The sequence below is a fragment of the Dromaius novaehollandiae genome, chromosome 22, assembly GCF_036370855.1.
Source record: "Dromaius novaehollandiae isolate bDroNov1 chromosome 22, bDroNov1.hap1, whole genome shotgun sequence".
Taxonomy (NCBI): Eukaryota; Metazoa; Chordata; class Aves; order Casuariiformes; family Dromaiidae; genus Dromaius; species Dromaius novaehollandiae.
In genome coordinates this window covers 3,811,269-3,827,421 of record NC_088119.1, presented here as the reverse complement: position 1 = coordinate 3,827,421, position 16,153 = coordinate 3,811,269, and the positions used below count along the sequence as shown (strand labels likewise).

Here is a 16,153-nt window from a genome sequence, read left to right as displayed (position 1 = left end):
CAAGTAAATCTGACTCCTAAAGCAGACAGTGTGTACAACTCCTTCTCTTGCCATTAACATGACATTTAACTTTGTCTTTTACTGTTATTACTTCTCCTTAAAGCAAGTCAGTGTGTGTGTGGGGGGGGGGGGGCTCATATTCACAGAAAGTCATGAATAAGACTGTGTTTTACTCATACTGATCAGTGCCCAGTAATTCCCAAATTTCAAGAAAAAGAACTTGGAGCATCTTGCTTCAGTTTCTAACACAAACAAGAGTTTTTCATAAAGCGATTTAATCGTAAAATCCAGTTATGGTGTTACTATTTTCTTGTCTATCCAATCTCACTACAAATGCTGATGTTTCTGCAAAGAAAACCTTTTGCTGAACAAAGTCTTTCTGAGAGCATCCTTGATTTCCTGGTTCCTCAGACAGTAAATGATAGGATTGAAGAGAGGAACAACAACAGTATAGAAAGCAGCCACAATTGTGTTTGTGTTGTGATCTAGAAGTGCTTTGGGCCTCACATAGATAAAAATGCTTGTGGCGTAGAAGACAATGACCACTATAAGGTGAGTGGTACAGGTGGAGAAGGCTTTTTGGTAGCCTTGTACAGAGGAAATGTGAAGGACAGTGAAGATAATATATGCATAGGATAGGATTACTACAAACAGAGGGATCAGGAGAATAAATAAGGCAGCCACGAAATCCATAAGGGCAGCTCTTTCCGTGTCTGTGCAGGCTAAGTTCAAGAGAGGAGAAACATCACAGAAGAAATGGTTGATTATATTGGGTCCACAGTATGTCAGCTGAGAGATAAAATATACCTTGCACGCAGAAATGAAAAAAACAGTCAACCAAGATCCTGCGGTGAGGTAGACACAGACAGTGTGTCTTACAATAATGGAGTAATGGAAAGGCTTACAAACAGCAACATAACAGTCGTACGCCATGATTGCCAGGAGAGGGCACTCAGTGTTGCCCAAGCTGAGAAAGAAGTACAGCTGTGTCATGCATCCCATAAAAGAGATGTTCTTTCTCTGTGACACAAAGCTGAGCATTGTCCTGGGGAGTGTGACTGTTACATACCAGATCTCCAGGAAGGACAAATTACTCAGAAAGAAGTACATGGGAATGTGGAGGTTACAGTTTGTCCAGACAGTCAGGATGATGATAATATTTTCTGTTATAACTAAGATATAAGCAATGAGAAACAATACAAAGAAGAAAATCTGCAAGTGAGGATCAGTGGGAAATCCAAGAATAAATGCTTTGACTCTGCTGCTATTGCTCACTTCCATGTCTCCCATGTATCTCTGTAACAACAAAAACATCAACAACTTACTATTAGTGAATACAGTATACTAGAGTACCTCTCTCTCTCTCTCTCCCTCTCTCTCCTCCTCTCTCTTTGTCTGGTTTTATAGTTGCTTTACATTCCTTTTCAGGCTACAGTCAAATTAATATTAGTGTTGATACTGCTATTAACACTAGTTTCGTTAATGATTACGGTATTCAAAGATGCATGCTATTTAGAACAAAATAACATTAATTCAAGAGGATTCTGAATTCTCTGAATGGCATAATGCCTAACTTGTACTTTTCCTCTAGAAAATTATCTACTATTCTCTCTAGAAGTTTTCTAAATTGTGCTATGAACTTATCTGGGGATTTTTGAACAGAATTGCCAGTATGTTGGCCTCCATAAGCATTTCTGAAAATCGCCAAGTATTATCATTACCAATACCAGCATTTGCATAATCCTCATCAATACATTATTACTTAGTAAAGAGGAATCTTGGACAGAGGTTCCTTCTTAATAAAGGTCAGAATTAAAGCTGTAATCATAATCATATTTAAAATAATAAGCATAAATACAACTTCTTTTGCACTGCAGTCCAAGTGTCCAGAAACTGCAGTCTTAATCCAAAATATAATTTGAAAATTCCCTTCATTGTCTCACCATTTCAGATAATTTTTGAGAAACTTTACCAGCTCGTTCCCATTTTGTATAATATATTTCAGTTCTTGTAGAAATAGGGTGCAAGCCTGAATAACTATTGAGAGTTCGAATTCTCTTTCCTGTGACAAGGGCAAGATTCAGTTTGGTAGACATGGACTGTAGTGCCACCTAAAAAATTCCAGGATATGTGAGACATCAAGATGGGGATGGCAGATATTACACAAGGTTTATAGTATCCCCATGCACTTCTGGAACAGCAGCTGGAAGCCAGATGGGGCAGCCAAGAGTGTCTAAAACTCTTGTTTCAATCAACTGAATCATGTCATAAGGGGTTGACTTACTTGCCCATAAACAGTTGTTTACTACCAGTTGAGCTAACATGAGGTACTGGAAATACCAGTGAGCTGCTGGTAGACAATGCAGAACCTATGGGGGAACGTCTGCCCTTCTGAACCAGTAGCTGGAGGCTGTTGACTATGGAAGTTGAGACAGTTAAGGACTGATTCAGTTGTCTAATCATTGACTGCTGTTTGAGGTATCCCAGGCTATCCAACATAAGCACCTTGGGTTGGCATATGCCCTTCTGAAACAATAGTTGGAGGGTGTCATCAAGAATAACTTGAGTAGTACTAGACACCTACGCTTAGGCAACTAAATCTAACTCCCATCTCTCATGAGCACACCTACATGTAGACACAACAATTCAGGACCCTTAATCTGACAGCTGAATCACATTGCTCATGTCTAAGTCTGAAAAAGATACTCTATAATCAATGGAGAAAAAGAGACACCAGCAAAGGGAAATTCAGCTGACATGTTATGTACCTGGATATGACATGAACAACCCTGAGAATGTTCATGTTTCTCTCTATTAATTAGAAGAGAGACGAGGTTGGCTTTCCCAAAAATAGATGTCTAATTTGTAAAGGCTCTGATGCATGCATTTTTTATTAATACAAATGAATCATGCCAGTAATACCACAAATAATTTTTGGAAAAGGTTTCAGAATTCCCTAATCTTGCCATCTACCAAATTAACATTAAGAATGCATTTAGATCTTGAGTGCATAGCTATAGAAGTTTTCATAGTGCCTTTTGTGATCATATATCCTTTTCCTGAAGGTTATTTGTATGATTCATTAGATTTCTTTTGAACAAAAGGGAAGGGAAGGGAGGGGAAGGGAAGGGAGGGGAAGGGAAGGGAAGGGAAGCCTAACAAAGTATCTTCACTTTTTATATCAAAATTGAAAGATACTGTTGTGATTTTTTCTCTTTCCATGGAAACTCCTAGATTTTCCTTGAGAAATAAAACTTACTTTGCATCTTCTCAATGAAAAGATTTAGCTTCAAACCCATCTTTTTTTCTCAGAATGTTTTTTTACCAGCTTCATTTGCCAATATACTATTCAGCAGACTTAAAAAAAGTGCTATTCATCTTTATGACAAATAACACCAGATTAGTAAATACTTAAAAAATAAATACTTAAATAAATTAGTAAATAGATCAGGAAATTTCACTTACAAATTTGGATCTTTGTATCAACATAGAATGGATTCTTTGAAGTTTAGAGAGAAGGTGACAAAAGATATTTCTCTTTTCTGAGTGCTATGACATCTGTTTATTATTTCTTCCCTTTCCTCAAGACTTAGTCTATGCATTTCATTTCTTCTTCCACAGGGACCAATCAAAGAAACAAATTATTTCTTCTCCAGTCCCTAACCTGGCAATAGTATTTATCATTGAGGTTAAAAACTACCTCAACCCTGAAAACAGAATGTCTGGTCTTTTTCTGGTAGCCAGAAATAGATTAGGTAAATAGGCCTGCGATTCCTGAGGGCTGGTCTTAGCAGTAAGGACTGAAGCAAAGAAGGCATTCAGGAACTCTGCCTTCTCTGTCTCCTGTGTCACCAGGGCCCCTGCCCCATTCAGTAGCGGGCCCCCATTTTTCCTAGCCTTCGTTTTGTTACTGAGGCGTCTAAAAAAGCCCTTCTTGGTGTCCTTGGCATCCCTTGCCAGATTCAACTCCAAATGGGCCTTGGCCTTTCTAGCGCCCTCCCTGCGTGCTCTGACAATGTTCCTATAATGCTCCCAGGTTACCTGTCCCTGCTTCTGCCTTCTGTACACGTCCTTCTTCGGTTTGATTGTTGCCAGGAGCTCCTTGTTCATCTATGCAGGTCTCCTGCCCCCTTTTCTTGACTTCTTGCTCATTGGGATGCACTGTTCTTGAGCTTGGAGGAAGTGATCCTTGAATGTTAACCATCTCTATTGGACTCCTCTTCCTTCTAGGGCCCTAACCCATGGGATTCTTCCAAGCAGGTGCCTGCAGAGGCCAAAGTCTCCTCTCCTGAAGTCCAGGGTTGTGATCCTACTTACTGCCCTGCTGTCTCCTCACAGAATCCTGAACTCTACCATCTATCCCATGATCACTGCAGCCAAGGCTGCCCCCAACCTTCACATCTCCAACCAGCCCTTCCTTTTTTGTTAGTACAAGGTCCAGCAGAGCACCTCTCCTCATTGGTTCCTCTATCATCTGTGTCAGGAAGTTATCATCAGTGCTCTCCAAGAACCTTCTGGATTGCTTGTGCCTTGCTGTGTTGTTTCTCCAGCCGATATCAGGGTGGTTGAAGTCCCCCATGAGAACCAGAGCCTGTGATCATGAGGCTCGCATGGCTACACGCTCGTTAGGAAGGACAGGCCAGGAAGGTAAGGTCAGGGAGTCACCCTTCATGTAAGAGAGCAACTGGAATGTATTGAGCTCTGCCTAGGGGTGGATGATGAGCAGGTTGAGAGCTTTAGGGTAAGGATTACAGGGCAGATTAGCATGAGTGGCATTGTTGTTGGCGCTCGCTACAGGCCATCTGATCAGCAAGAGGAAACAGATGAGGCCTTTCACAGACAGCTGGAAGTAGCCACATGATCACAGGCCCTGGTTCTCGTGGGGGACTTTAACTACCCTGATATCTGCTGGAGAACAGAACTTAAATGGGACATACACCAATCCATGGGCCCTGATGGGATGTACCCATGAGTGCTGAGGAAACTGGCGGATGTCATTGCAAAGGTACTCTCTACTATCTTTCAAATGTCAGAGAGATCGGGAGAGGTGCCTGAGGACTGGAATAAAGCACATGCCAGCTCTATCTTTAAAAAGGGCAAGAAGGAGGATCTGAGGAACTACAGGTTAAATGGCCTCACCTTGATCATTGGGAAGATGATAGAGCAGCTAATCCTGAATAGCATTTCCAAAAATGTACAGGACAGGAATGCAATCAGGAGTTGTCAGCATGAATTTATGAAGAGGAAATCATGCTTAACCAGCCTGACAGCCTTTTATGATAAGATGACTGGCTGGGTAGATGAGGGGAGAGCAGTGGATGTTGTCTGCCTTGACTTCAGGAAGGCTTTTGACACTGTCTCTCATAACATCCTCATAGGCAAGCTGATGAAGTATGGGCTGAATGAGCAGACAGCAAGATGGAACAAAAAGTGGCTGAAGTGTGGCACAAAGTCAGGGTGGAGGCCACTCACTAGTCCATACTGGGGCCAATACTATTTAGTATTTTTGTTAATGACTTGGTAAATGTGACTGAATGCACCCTCAGCAAGTTTGCAGATGATACAAAACTGGGAGGAGTGGCTGATATCCCAGAGGTCTGTGCTGCCATTCTGAGGGACCTCAACAGGCTGGAGAGATGGGCAGAGAGGAACCTCATGAAGCTTAACAAAGGGAGTGCAGGGTCCTGCACCTAGGGAGGAATAACTCCATGCATCATTCTAGGCTGGTGTTTGGCCAGCTGAAGAGCAGCTCTGTGGAGAAGGACCTGGAGGTCCTGGGGGACCACAAGTTGACCATGATCCAGCAATGTGCTCTTGTGGCCAAGGTGGCCAATGGTATCCAAGGACAGTAAAATCCTCAGCTGCATTAAGAAGAACATTTTGAGCAGGTTGAGGGAGGTGATCCTTCCCCTCTACTCAGCCCTGGTGAGCCAGCCCCTGGAGTAATGTGTCCAGAGGATGGGACCAGACTCTTTTCAGTGGTGTCTGGTGACAGGACGAGAGGTAATGGGCACAAAGTGAAACACATAAAATTCTGCTTAAACATAAAAAGACTTCTTTATAGTGAGGGTGACTAAGCACTGGAACAGGTTGCCCAGAGAGGTTGTGGAGACTCCATCCTTGCAGATATAGAAAAGCTGTCTGGACAGGGTCCTGGGCAACATTCTCTGGCTTGAGCAGGGGAGTTAGACTAGATGATATCCAGAGTTCCCTTCCTACCCTGATTATTCTATGATTCTGTGATACTGCTTGCACCAATGTGGGAGAGCCTTGCAGTGCTGCAAGAGTAAATACCGTATTTGCGGCATGCCATATACTCGGATACTTTACCATAATTTCTCTGTGCCTGAAGGTCTAGTGTGGTAGGAGGGGTACATGACACTCCTCAAGAATCTGGGGGAAAACAGGATTGAAGAGAAAAAGATTCAAGAAGCAAATTCTGTGGCCAGAAGAGGCACCCCAATGAAGGAACCAGGCCGAGAAGTCACTCAGGAACTAGTCTGCTGGGTAAACAGCCAAACGCAAATTTTTGTGTCTACACTCAGGTGAACACTGGCCCAGTTTTCCCCTGAGTCCCAAGATAGTTTTCTTTTTCTTTTTCTTTTTCTTTTTCTTTTTTTTGGTATTTTTGTTTGTATGTGCTTAGCTCAAAGCATTTGAAATAATGCAGAGTTTGTTGTAACCTTCCAGAATGGGGTTTCTACAGTATGAAACTGAGTGCATGTGCTTCATACCACAACCTCTTGGACATCTCTAAAGTGAGGAGGGAAACGAACTTAAAACAGTCTTATCCTTCCTGTCTCTCTGTGAGGAATAGTCCCTAGTGAGTTTTACCTGAGAGAGAATATTTAGTTCCAAAAGGGAGCCCACAAATGAATTTACATTCCTATAGTACGTATGATACAGGAGTAATCCCAAGTTATTTCACATTATAAGCATCCAGTTTTACCTGTCTTAGGCATCACTCCCTGTTCCCTTGAACAAATGAAACAGAAAGGCTCATATCCATGTGGCTCATAATGGATTACCCTTTAGAGTAACTTCCCACCCTAAGTATCTGTCGCGGATGAGTGGAGAAATACACTTCATTCATAGGAGAGAAGCAGCACTATGTTTTATTTAGGTAAAACAGTGACTTAACAAAGTGCAATTGTAAATAAGGCAATTATTTAATGAGGTTTGATGACAAGGTTCTCTCAGTTATTTACTTTACCGACAAGGTCAACTGAAAGTGTCAGGAAGACCCTCCTGTTGAGTCATGAGGTTCAGAAAGGACCCCCCTTGCTCTCCAAACTACTTCAGAGAGGAGTCTAGCTGCAGCTGGATCCAGTCCTAGTCCCAGACTTGGTCAATGGTTTATTTCTAAGAATTATGTGTAAAGTGTGCAAGGAGACTTAGCCAGCGGTTTATGTCTAAGGGATTATGCGCACAATCAAACAAATATACAACCTAGCAAAGTTTTGCAAAGTTTGCAGAATTTCAGCTTGCTGTTAATCACTTACTCAGGATTTGTCGCGGGTAAGGAATCTCTTGACCTCGAGGAGTAACTCTGAGAGGCGTCTGTGCTCAAGAGGAGTTGCCACAGGGCAGCCTGCTGCCGTGCAGGAGCGCTGGATGGGCTCTGGGCTGCTCCCTATCTTTGGGAGGGGGAGATGCTTGACTCATAGTCGTATTTGGATACTAGACATGCCTTAGCTGGCACATGCTCAATTAGCCCCTGCCTACGTGCTGTTCACCAAGAGGCCAGGTTAAGGGGGAGAGAGCACCTGGGGCGGGGGGGAGGGGGGGGGAAGGGAAGGAGCACGCCGTTACAGTATCTAAGGGGCCATTATAGTTAATGGAGTGCTGGGCAATACGGTCACTGTCAACCGTGGCCAAGGTGAGATACCTAAGTTCTACTGAAATGATTTGAGGTGGCTATGTTTAAGGAACTGAATGCTGCCTTTGTAATTCATTATCTGAATAGCTCTCTAGACACTGTTTTTATATTGATTAGAGCCCAATTTAGTTTCCAGTAGTAATCGTAAGGCAGGAAAGGGATGGTCAGATCTGGCATAGAGAGGCAGGCAAGGCATGTGAGGAGTTAAATAGATTTAATGAAGATTTAATGAAGGACTTGCACTCCAAACTGCACAGGGAGCCCCAGGAACTGCATAGAGAAGACCACTGATGGGAGGCTGCTGGATGCATGGGTCGGATGCCCATGTGGGACTCACTCTGTTGTATCCTAAGGGCCCCTTAAATCTCCTAGAACTATTTCCTTATCTCAGCTGTGCTAACCTTGGGTAGCTACTGGCTGTGAAGCAGCTAGACATTGTTGACAAAATGGAATATGCATGGCTGATCTTGATGGGTTTTTGGTCAGTGTGTAGAGAGCACACTCTGGGGCTGCTATCACATACTCTGCCAGTCACCTAACTCCTCAACAGATCTTCCGCAGATGTTCTCACTACAGCAACATAGATGTCTATTATTATTTTGTGCACCCCAGGGTACCCCAGGGATCTTACAGGGTTGGCAGATATGACTCCAGATCTATGTAAAACTTGTGCCCTTCCGGAATGACAACTAGAGGACAGCCAAGGATATCCATTCTAGAGGAAGATTTCTTGTCTTGGTTGATTTAAAATGCAGATATGCGATTTTCTTTTGAAAAAAGGAACCAAGGCAAATTTTCCAACCTGTCCATTGCTAAATCATTTCCTTAAGCTTTTCCAGATTGAAAAATGTCATTTAAAGTAAAATAATACAGTTCTATTCCACTTGAATATACTATAAAAATGCATATGCTTATGTTGATTGCTATTATAATTGTCATCCTTAGCACTGTACGAATTACCAAAAAAACCTTAATAATTTTATTAGCACCAAGAAGAGTACAGAAATTGATGTGCTACATAGCAAGTATGAAACTTCAAAGGAAGTGATAACATTCATGTATACTTTTGGTCAATCAATGTACTGAAGAAATAAACGATGTAACATGGCAAACTTATTTTTGTTGTTACTCGCATGATGAGCAGATGTTCTACAGTATAGAACTCTGAAGTGTGTTAAATACTATAATCTTGATTTTATGCATGACTTTTTTAATGTAAGTTATACATTTAATAAACTAACATTGAGAAAACTTAGTTTGAACTAATTATTATTAGTAGTAAGTAGGAAACTACTATTTATAGCAACAGTAAAATTGATAATTCTGTAAAGGTCTTTGAGGTTTTAATAAGCCAGAAAAAAATGTGGTTTTCATCTCTCCTAACTTAACTAAAAGTCATTAGGGTCCTGTTATCAGATTTCTTTGATAATCCGTTGAGCCTTTTATGGACAATTTGTGCGTTCATCCTGACATTTTATTATACCAACGAGATTTACTATTTTTGTTATGTACCCCTTTTAGTAAAGTTTTCTTGTACTGTCATGTCAGTGTAGAAAATGATGATAATGACTGTCACGATAGGAATCACTATTATTCCATTGTCTCTCATTCTCTTATCTGACCTTTGCATTATCTTCATCATCCAAAAAGTCCTTAGGTGAGGACAGATCCAGAGTACACTCCACTTCCTCCTTGCACTTCTTTTTGGTAACTTAGCTTTATGGGAGTGAGTTCTTAATTTACCCAGACCTGTATCCTGTAATGCACTGGGCAGCAACAAGGTGCTGGGTCTAGTGTATGGTGCCATCATTCCTATGCTGAACCCATTAACTGCAGAAGGTCAGAGACAGGAAAGGAGCTTTGAGGAGAGAGGTCATGCTGCATATCATACAATTCATCTCTCAGATACAATGTACTTCTATCTAAGGACTGGGGAAAAGAGGTCAATATACATTTTGGAGATCCAAGACAAACAAGAGAAACAGAAGAGGAAGACTTACTCCCTCTCTTAGCCTAATTCTCCTCATTCAGAGTCCAAAATCTGTTTCACATGATACTCTGGCTGCCCTTCTACTATGAATGTGAGTGGCAGGGAGGCAGACTGGCAATGGAAAAGATCATTATGATGAGGCTTGAAGGCAGATATGTGAAAGACTGGACAATCTTCATGGATTGTGGAAGCTCCAGGTGGTAGGTGACCAGAACATCTTTCTCAACAATGGTGAAAGACCCCAGATAATGGTGGTGCAGCTTGGCTGATGGTCAAACAATCTAGGCGTGCTCACTGCATAGCCAAACCCAGTCACCAGTGGAAAAAGCTGCAGCTGGGCAACACCATCTGTCCGCATGCCTCTTATAGGCACTTTTGGCCTTGTCCATCTACATCATAAGGAGGATATGAACCTGTAGGAGCACTGAGAGGCGATCAACAGCTATGGATACATGCAGGACAGCCAGCATGGTTGGAAAACAAAGTTAGCAATGAATGAGGTCTGCAGTGTCAATCCATGGGTGTTATTATTTTAAGGAAACTTCACCAATGGGAATAGGGTAACCCACTTATCTTGGAGGAAATTGCTGTAACGCCAGAGGTATTGCTTCAGATTCTCAGTCACTCTGCCTTCCCATTGGTCTGAGGGTGATGTGAGCAGGAGAGGTAGGTTTTTACACAGAAGAGACTCACGAGCTCCTTCCAAAATCTGTCTGTGAACTGGGTCACCTGTTTGGAGTGATGCTGTCTGGGAGGCTATGACATCAGAAAACATTCTGCAGGAAGAGTCAAGTGGTCTGTAGGGCTGTAGGCAACTTTCTACATGGGACAAAATGAACCATCTTGACGAACAGGTCCACAGTCACCAGGATGGCTGGAGGCAGGGGTGAGTGGGAGGGGTCTACCATGAAATCAGTAGACACGAACTGCCAATGCTACTTGGGGATAGGGAGAGGTTGTAGGAGGCCCTGTGGTCTTTGTAAAGTTCTTTTGATGCAAGAATAGATGTTGCAAGCCTGGGAATAATCAGTTATAGCTGTTCATACTGTGGGTCACCAGTTGGTCTGGGTAATCAGGTGCTGCATCTTCCAGTGACCGCCTGTGACCGATCAATAACCCCTACAGTGAAAGAAGGCTCAGATGAGATCGGCAAGGGTGAGGTGCCCATGAAGCTCAGGAATGGTGTAGGATATGACCTGTTCATCACAGCCGTTGCACAGAGAACTGACTTCATCTCAACACATAGGGCACCAGAGGATGACCTTTGTGTTAGATAAGCAACTGTATCTGTTGAGTAGATCAATTGGTGTAAACATTTCTTCCTGAGTTGATCCAAAAGAATATGAATTTCTCCCTGATATTAGCCAGACCAGCATGGGAGAAGTGTAGACGTGGCTCAGCCCAACATAGAGTATAGAACCTGAACAACTAACAAAGGAATTTCAAAGAGAGCAATGCACTTGAGCTGGCTTCAACCCATATATTCTTTCCTGGTGATTGGGGATGCCCAGCATCGTGATGGTGAGCATATTACAGAGACCAGTAATGGCAATCACATTGGTATTGTGATCAGTCTGTGTAAGTGTATGCTTGTATTGTGATTTCAGTACATTGCTGGATCATTCTGCTAAATCAAAAATCCTACGTAATATCAAATATCTTCAAAGTAAACTTTTCCATTAAACATTGCACTCTCTGTGTGTGGAATATCCAAAAGAACCTGGTCAGAGAGCACTGGACTCTGAAACCCCCTATATCATGTGATGCAGGTGTATTATAGCATCAGTAGAAGGAGTATTTTTCTAGTTTAGTGTAAAGTCAAGGCCATCACATAGACCTCAAGACCTTCCAGTTAAGCACAAAGACTGCAAGCAGAGAGCACCTTATTTTCTATAAACAGTCACACAGAAGCATAATTAGAATTAAAAAAAGAGCTGTAAGCATATCAGGTGCCAGCTTAGTATAACTAACATGGGTCATGGTAATACTGAAAATGCTGCAGTTTACGTTTTGCTCTGTGCTAAGAAATAAAATTCAAACTTGTCTTAGCCTTGAGATGTGAACTAATTGCTGCCATATGCTAGAAATTTATGACAGGGTTTCTAAAGCTGCTGTTTATTTCCTGTCTCTGTTACAATAAGGTTATAACTTATGCTGGCATTGACTACAAACATTCTTTCAGTTTTCCTTTCTAACAACAGTTTTCCCTTGTTGAACCACAGTTATCTGATGGCCAGGATAGATAGGGTGCAGAGCCTGAATTCACTCCTCAATAAATGGGAGATGCAGATTTCTGGGAAGCACAATAAAGCTCTGAATTTTGCCTATCATCTTCAAAGATCTCCCTTTCCCACAAGACATTTCCAGGAGTAGAGATGTTTCACTTTACAGCAATATCTCATTAACTCTCTAACAATAAACATGCTGATTGAGATTGACTGGGAATCAAAAGGAAACAGATGCCTAAAACCCCACAGCAAACTCTCTGAGATGATTTGTGTCTCATGTTGTTAGCAGATGTGCCAGCTTTTCTCTTTCTCTTGTAGAGAATAGAGTTAGGTATGTCACGGGAATTTTCCGGACATCTAGCTACAAAACTGAATATGAAAAGATGTACACTGGTGCATGGTTTCAAGTATATACCCTTTTAATCAAAATGAAGAAATGAAACAGAAAGGTAGCTTGTGGGATCTTCTCCTCTAGTAGCACCACAAGGAATGAGGAAATCGTAAGAAAGATTTTAACTGGAAATACAGCCTTAATTAAGATAAACCATTTTATATTTGCTTTGATTTCAGGGCTCTAAAGAAGACTTTCAGTTACAGAGGCAATGTTGTTCAAATCTCTGTAATCTTCCCAATTCCCCATTGCTAGCTGTGAAACAGTCCAGAGCTTCAGACTCCCTGATAGCTGAAAGTGGAGGTACCTCAATAAACAGGCTTCTATCAGTGCCGGTGTGTGGCATGGCCAGTTGAAACAAATCCAGGTTGAAACTGGTATTCTTCAGAGCAGCCATGCATGAAAGCCATCCCTGTTAAAACATATTTCCTTTTCTATCAGATTTTTCTCTCAGTTTCCCATTTCTTCTGCACCATTTCGTATGGTTTGTTCTTTTTCTTCTTATCCTGGCCAGACTGCTGTCTGGTACTGCCTGTCCTTTTTCTTTACAGGATTTGGGTCAGGCCTTCCCTCCTGGGGTATTGATAAAATTATCTGTTTTCTTTTGTTCGTTCGTGGGCACCGGTAATGAGCAGCAGGACTCAGATTTCTAAGTTTTTATGTTTTATTGCTAGCCATGAGGTGCCTCTTGGCTGGGAGCACAAGAAGGACCCCAAGCATCTTTTTGTTACAACTTCTAAACAAAAGTAAGTTGTTACATATTCAATACTTTACATTACATAACCAACCAAATCTATCCACAATTCTTAGTTCTAACAGTCCCCTTGGTGTGTTACAGTATGAGATAGTTCTGTGCCAGTCTTCTACGGTCCATCTTATAATTATTCATTAGCTGTTTTTGCACCTCTTGTGGTGGTACCTTTGAACAACTTTTGTACCGCTGGCTGAATTAAACTGTTTCCTCTGCAGTTTTTCGACTTTGTATGAAAAACAGGGCTAAGGCAAGGTCAGATAAGATGTTATGTTTGTAGAGTGCGCGATCTTGCATATTCTTTCTCTGCAAAACTAGAGTATAGTGGAAATTTCCTTTACAATATGACACATCTCTCTTACATTTAAAGCTTTCTCTTTGAATATAAAGAACCCCAAAGCTGTCGTGCTTTTTTGGTGCTTCCAGCTTGCTCAGGAAGCCCTGGGTTATGTGACTGATCACAGTTTGCAGCATATTGAGTTGCGGTTTTAACATACAACATAATCATTTTCAGATTCCTTTTGAAAACTTGTACAACCTTTCTAATGAGGCTACAAGATATACCTCCTACACCAACCCAATACATAACAGGAGCACCCTGAAAACCATGGAGGCCATTGCCAACCTCGACTCTGTACTAAGTCACGTGCAAATAGGGGCCCCGTAATGGTGTGCTTTCTTAAAATACCAGAGCCCTCCAGAGCTGCAGGTGTGACTTCACATTTACCTTCCCAAGTGAAATGAAATGTGCTAGTTCTCTCATGGAGCAGTGAATTCTTGTTACTCATTAACATTAAATATATCTGTGACTAAATATATCTGTGATTTTTTTGTGTCTGAGGCCATTTAGTTTTCACACTGTCAATTTGGTCTCAAACCATGGCAGCCTATTGTTCTGGATTGTTTTTGCTCTCGTTTACCATATTCCAGAAATGCATATGGATATGGATCCCTTCTTCTGATTCCCCCAGATGCTGGAGAGCTAAAGTTGAGTTTCAGACTAGGACTCAAAGAGTTCTTCCCTGCCTGATCCCACCTGACAAGCCTCTGTCAATGACTAGAATCAGAACAGCTCTGAACCTTTTAATCTCCCTCAAGAATCCAAAATATGGAAAGGACCCTAGGAGTCTACATTGCTTCACCACTTAATATGCTGTGCTTTGGAAATGACTCATAACCAAAAAGAATGGATACTTGATATGCTCTATTCTATCTACATGGAACTTATTGAAATGGTACAGGACATACAGGAGATACATACACTATATACACATACATATATATACCACATACAGTGTCTTTGTCAAGTGGTTTGATTCTGGCACACATAACACAGAGCTAAAAATAGACCCATGACTGAGTTTGGGCAGGATGTTTGAAGGCTTATGAACTGGCTGCAGAACTCTTTATGTGGGCAACAAGATGGACTCTTAGTCAATTGAATTTAGAGTATTATTCAGCTGACCAGACTGCAAAATTCATTTTCCTATAAACAGCTCTCCTGTATCATTTGAGATGTTCTAGGGTACAAGACAGCCACAGAGATGGCACCAACGTCATATGAGCTGCAGAAGACCTGTGAACTACTGGAATGACTACTGCTGATCAGTCAGGATAGTCCACATCAAAAAAGGGGACATTACATGTTTTGGATGAGACTACTGAGTTCCATCCTAGTTCTCCATTAGCTTTGCAGGAATTCAGGCTGCTAGCTCACAGGTCTAAAACTATATCTAGATACTTTAGTTTAGGAATCTAAATTTTAGAGACATTCCCACTCTTGAAACTTATATTCATCCAGGTGAGCATAGACTCCTGGTATAGTAAAGGAAGAGCAAGAGGTGGCTCTAAGCTATGAATAATCTCAACTTAAAACAGACATCAAGAATATGTCAAGCACATCACACCATTGAATCACCTGGTTTTCTCAATGTTTTCTTTTGGACATATATAATAGTAGTTCAGCTACCAATATCTATACTGTAGAAGGCTCACTTACGTAAGACAATTATTTTCCCACAAAGCCCAGTTTGCAGTCATATATTTAGAGAGAAAACCTATCCCAGATGTGTAAAATGTTGGCAGAGTTATGGTGATATGAAATGAAGAGATCGCAACTTCAGTGAACAAGTTTGACTAGACTGTGTGTTACTATTCTCTCCAGAACATGAGGTTTTGGAAGGCATATTTGGAAGTGGTGCTAATTGGGATGAAAGACAAATGAGACCAGAAACATCAAAGTCTATAAAAGAAAAGTTTCTGCTAGTAATTTTAGTATAGTTCATGCTGCAAAGCTTAACAGGTGATATATGAATGCGGAATTATCTGGTGTGAGTGATGCATCAACTGTAAGAAAGCTCTACTTACAGAGTTATATTAGGGGATAGAAGTAGATCCTGAGAAGTAACTTGTTCATTTTGGGGAAGGCATATCAGAAGAAACAGGAGGTAGGAAGAAATTACTGCCTATTGAGTTCAATTAATTTTGCACTTACTTTTATACAGATTAAAAATAAATCTAAGGCATCTTGCATTTTGTTCCTGTGATTTGGATAAGCTTCCTGTGAAAATGAAGGGTGGCTTTGCCACTGCTGTAAATTATTGAAATCAACTGAGAAGACGGGAAGATCTGCACCTACAACTTTGCTGTAGTGACTGAGGTGAAGAAGAGGGCAATTACATTTAGGAGGGAGATTCATCTCAGAGAGTTTTATGTATATGATTGTAAAGATTATGACCCAAGCTTCTTGCTCACTGTTACTTCTATAGTCAATGGGAAGAAATGTGGTGTGATGTTTTGACCAGACATAGACATCTACTTTAGGATGAGATGAATCCAAACTATTTCATTGCATTTTTCACATTATCATATGGTCTTTTAATGGAAAAAAATGACATTTTTAACAATAATCTGT

General features: G+C 41.3%; 1 protein-coding gene across 1 annotated transcript; it reads right to left on the bottom strand.

Moving 5' to 3' along the window:
• Positions 1–327: 327 nt before the first annotated feature.
• LOC135330582 (olfactory receptor 226-like) lies at positions 328–1,281 on the bottom strand. The gene has a single exon (XM_064524494.1). The coding sequence runs from the start codon at positions 1,279–1,281 to the stop codon at positions 328–330; it is 954 nt and encodes a 317-aa protein (XP_064380564.1).
• Between the last annotated feature and the right edge of the window lie 14,872 nt (positions 1,282–16,153).

Coding starts and splice junctions, on each gene's coding strand:
- LOC135330582 (XM_064524494.1), bottom strand. CDS start 1,281: ATGGAAGTGAGCAATAGCAGCAGAGTCAAAGCATTTATTCTTGGATTT.